This window comes from Arachis duranensis, chromosome 4, assembly GCF_000817695.3.
Source record: "Arachis duranensis cultivar V14167 chromosome 4, aradu.V14167.gnm2.J7QH, whole genome shotgun sequence".
NCBI classification, from domain to species: Eukaryota; Viridiplantae; Streptophyta; class Magnoliopsida; order Fabales; family Fabaceae; genus Arachis; species Arachis duranensis.
Window position 1 is genome coordinate 26,794,587 of NC_029775.3, and position 3,311 is coordinate 26,797,897.

Here is a 3,311-nt window from a genome sequence, read left to right on the forward strand (position 1 = left end):
CCTAAGCCACAACCATCATACCCATACACAACATCTCAATACCCAAACATCATAGAACAAAAAATTACACTAGAGTTGAGAATCTTACCACACCCAAGGTCCAAGGAGATAAGATTAACCTTCTAACATCAAAGAGCCCAAAATCTCAATATTTTTGCTCATGAAACTCGAAAACAAGGCTGGAAATTCGAAGAGCAAAACGTGGCTTACCTCAAGATTGATTGTATGGATTTTGTAGAGCTCTCCGCGGTGAACGTGTGACCATAAACGGTGCGGCAATCGGAGCTCTAGATCAAAAGTTATGGTGGTTTGAAGATCAAGTGAGAGATAGAAGTTGAGAGAGTGTTCTTCCACCCTCCCTTCTAATTTTCAGCGTGAGTTTGAGTGTTATGAGGAGAGAGAGTGCTGAAAACTAGGGTTTTGGTTTAGTTTAGTTGGGTCAAGGGCCCACTTTGGGTCCGGTTGGCCCGGTTTGGCCCGTTCGATCAAATATTGGTCCGAATTCTATAAAATTGGTATCGAAATTCTCGTCTCAATCTCCTCTATCACATTTAGCCATAAAAATCACATTTTGGGCTTTCTAGAATAAATTCTCATTTATGGGTTAATTAACCGTTAATTAACCGAGTTTTACATGTATTTTATACTGATCGCTAATTTTAATAACTGAGTTTAGTGTACACGTAGTATAACCCTATTTGAATAGCTTGAATGAAAAAATTACATAAATATAGAACTTTACTCTTAAAAAAATTAATTTCATAAAAGATCAACTAAAAAGAGTCAGATTCTTTCATAATCAAATTAGTCATTTTAATGTCTTTTGTTAGATAATTAAATAGATAAAATAATTAACTTTTTCATATATTTAAATAGATGTCAAGATATTCTAATTATATTTTGTATATATAATAATTTATTAACCAACAATTATTATACAAATCTCAGATTCACAACGAAATAATCTTTAATTTATTAAGATATTATGAAAAAAATGAATCTTAAGTTCGATTATTGAAAATATAAAAAAAAATATTATTATTGGGAGGCTTCTCATATATTATTATTATTATAAGCAAAACTTTCATTAAAAATAAATAACACGATATTAACTTTAATTGTCTAGGTTTAAAAGTGATCAAACTCATATATTAGTTTGTAATTCATGTAAGCTTTTGATCAACACACCATTCACCATCACAAACAGTTGAAGGTGCAAATGCAGACAGGGCCAGTTGGACGCCTATAGAAGCCAGAGCATTTTCCAGAAGCTCCGTGATGAGGGTACTTAACATCACACATTATGTTACACCATTGGTCAACACAATCTCCTCCTGGCAAAAGCGTCTGACCTTGACATTTTTTCTGTTGCAATGATGAGCAATTCTCATCCCCAACACCACCACCATCCTTGTTGCACACTTCACTACTTGCCACCATGATCATAAGAGAACCTATATATGTATGTGTATACATGTCACACGGCAAAATTTGGAACTTTTAGTGTTAAATGCTTGTTTATATTCAATTTCCATTGATAAATTAATATCATGCATGGGTATAGCTAGAATAAAAATTGCAGTTATACACTAGTTAGTGAATATACATACATCACAACAAATATATAGGAGAGAAAGCTAAGTTAACTTAATTTTAGAGACAAAAAATATATAACTTGTTGACATAATAGCTTCTTGCTATTTAAGCTTAAATTAAATAATTAAATTATCACCAATTTTTAAAAAAAAATAATTTAATATTGTAGCTAATATCATTAATTATTTTTCTCAATCAAACATAAACGTTTTTAAATTATGTGTTTCTATTTTTACTGTTTTATATTCAAATGGTCAACGCTTTTGAAAAATAATTACCACTCGAAGAATAAATAAATAAATGTCTAACAAATTAACTCATTTAAATTACGAGAATAAGATCGGGTTTTTTACACTAAATACAATTATTTTTTTTAAAATATTTTTTAATTATATACAAAAATTAATAAGTAAATTAATTTCTTTAACAATAATGAGGAACAAACACTAATTAAAACATAATTAGTTAAAATTGTTAATGTTGCAAGTGTGAGGAACATATAAAATTAGTCCAACATTAAAAAAAGCAAAGAAGAGTAAGAAGTTTATAAAATAAAAGATCCATTAATTTATTATCTTAAAATTTTGAGTTTAATATAATGTCTTCTTATATTCTCTCACTTAATTTTAAGTCAAAGTCTAGTATAATATCATCTATAAAATTTTTAAGATTCAAATAGCATGGTCTTCCATCAAAGGATATATGTGATTCTACCAAAACAATTAGAAACGACAAACACATACATACACTTATTGAAAGAGAAGGATCGGAGTTAAAAACTTACTTGATGTAATGAAGAGAAGGAGAACGGCGTATAAGTGGTTGGCCATGCTTGCAGAGTAGTGAGGAATTCACGATCACTCTTCAAGAGGTTCTTATATTTGTCTACTAAGAAATGTGGGTTCTTGTGCATGTATCTTTTACATTTATATATGAAAGAGAAAGAGAATTTACATAACGATAAAAATATTATTCATTCATTCCGTTTTAAATTATATATCTCTTTCAATATTTATTTTTTTTACAAATTTGCCATTGTTTTTTAATTTTAAGAAAACATTAATTAATTTCTATCTATAATGCCATTTATTATTAATTAGAAAAATGTTAGAGATTAATAGAGATTATTGGAGAGAGAAATTAATTTGAAAGAGGAAAAAATACTATCTGCACATAAAAAATCAATACTAAATCAATCATTATCTATTTGTGTATAAATATAAGTGTTATTTAATTTATTTTTAAAATGTATTTCGCTATGATGCACAAATACTGACACAAATACGAGACACGACACAATGCATGACATGCGAACACACGAACTTTAAATTGTTATAAGATATGTGAAAAAAATATATACATAAAATATAAAGTATTTTTTAGTTAAATATAATGATATTTGGATATTTTATTAATATTTATTAACTTTTTAACTATTTTTAATGTCTTTTTAATTATATAAAATATTTAAAATATTTTTTGTTTTAATAAATAAAATATATTCTATTTCTAAACTCATTTCAAAAATACATGTTAAAAATAAGACTAGACATACTGATATGTAATGGTATTTAAATGTGTTCAAATGTGTCCAAATGTGTCTGGATAAGAATCTTTTATTTTTTTTATTAAGACGCAGTTGGACATAGAAGATATGCATGTCAGATAAGTGTTGATGAGTATTGTGTCCGAAATATATCTAACACGCGAATATA

At 27.7% G+C, this 3,311-nt stretch overlaps 1 protein-coding gene across 1 annotated transcript; it reads right to left on the minus strand.

Annotated features, from left to right (window-relative positions):
• Positions 1-1,032: 1,032 nt before the first annotated feature.
• Positions 1,033-2,490, minus strand: LOC107483850 (uncharacterized). Its single transcript, XM_016104464.2, has 2 exons — positions 2,381-2,490; positions 1,033-1,454 (listed from the first exon to the last, which is right to left on the minus strand). Exons 1-2 carry the CDS (start codon positions 2,424-2,426, stop codon positions 1,198-1,200), a joined length of 303 nt encoding a protein of 100 aa, XP_015959950.1. The 5' UTR covers positions 2,427-2,490; the 3' UTR covers positions 1,033-1,197.
• Positions 2,491-3,311: the final 821 nt, after the last annotated feature.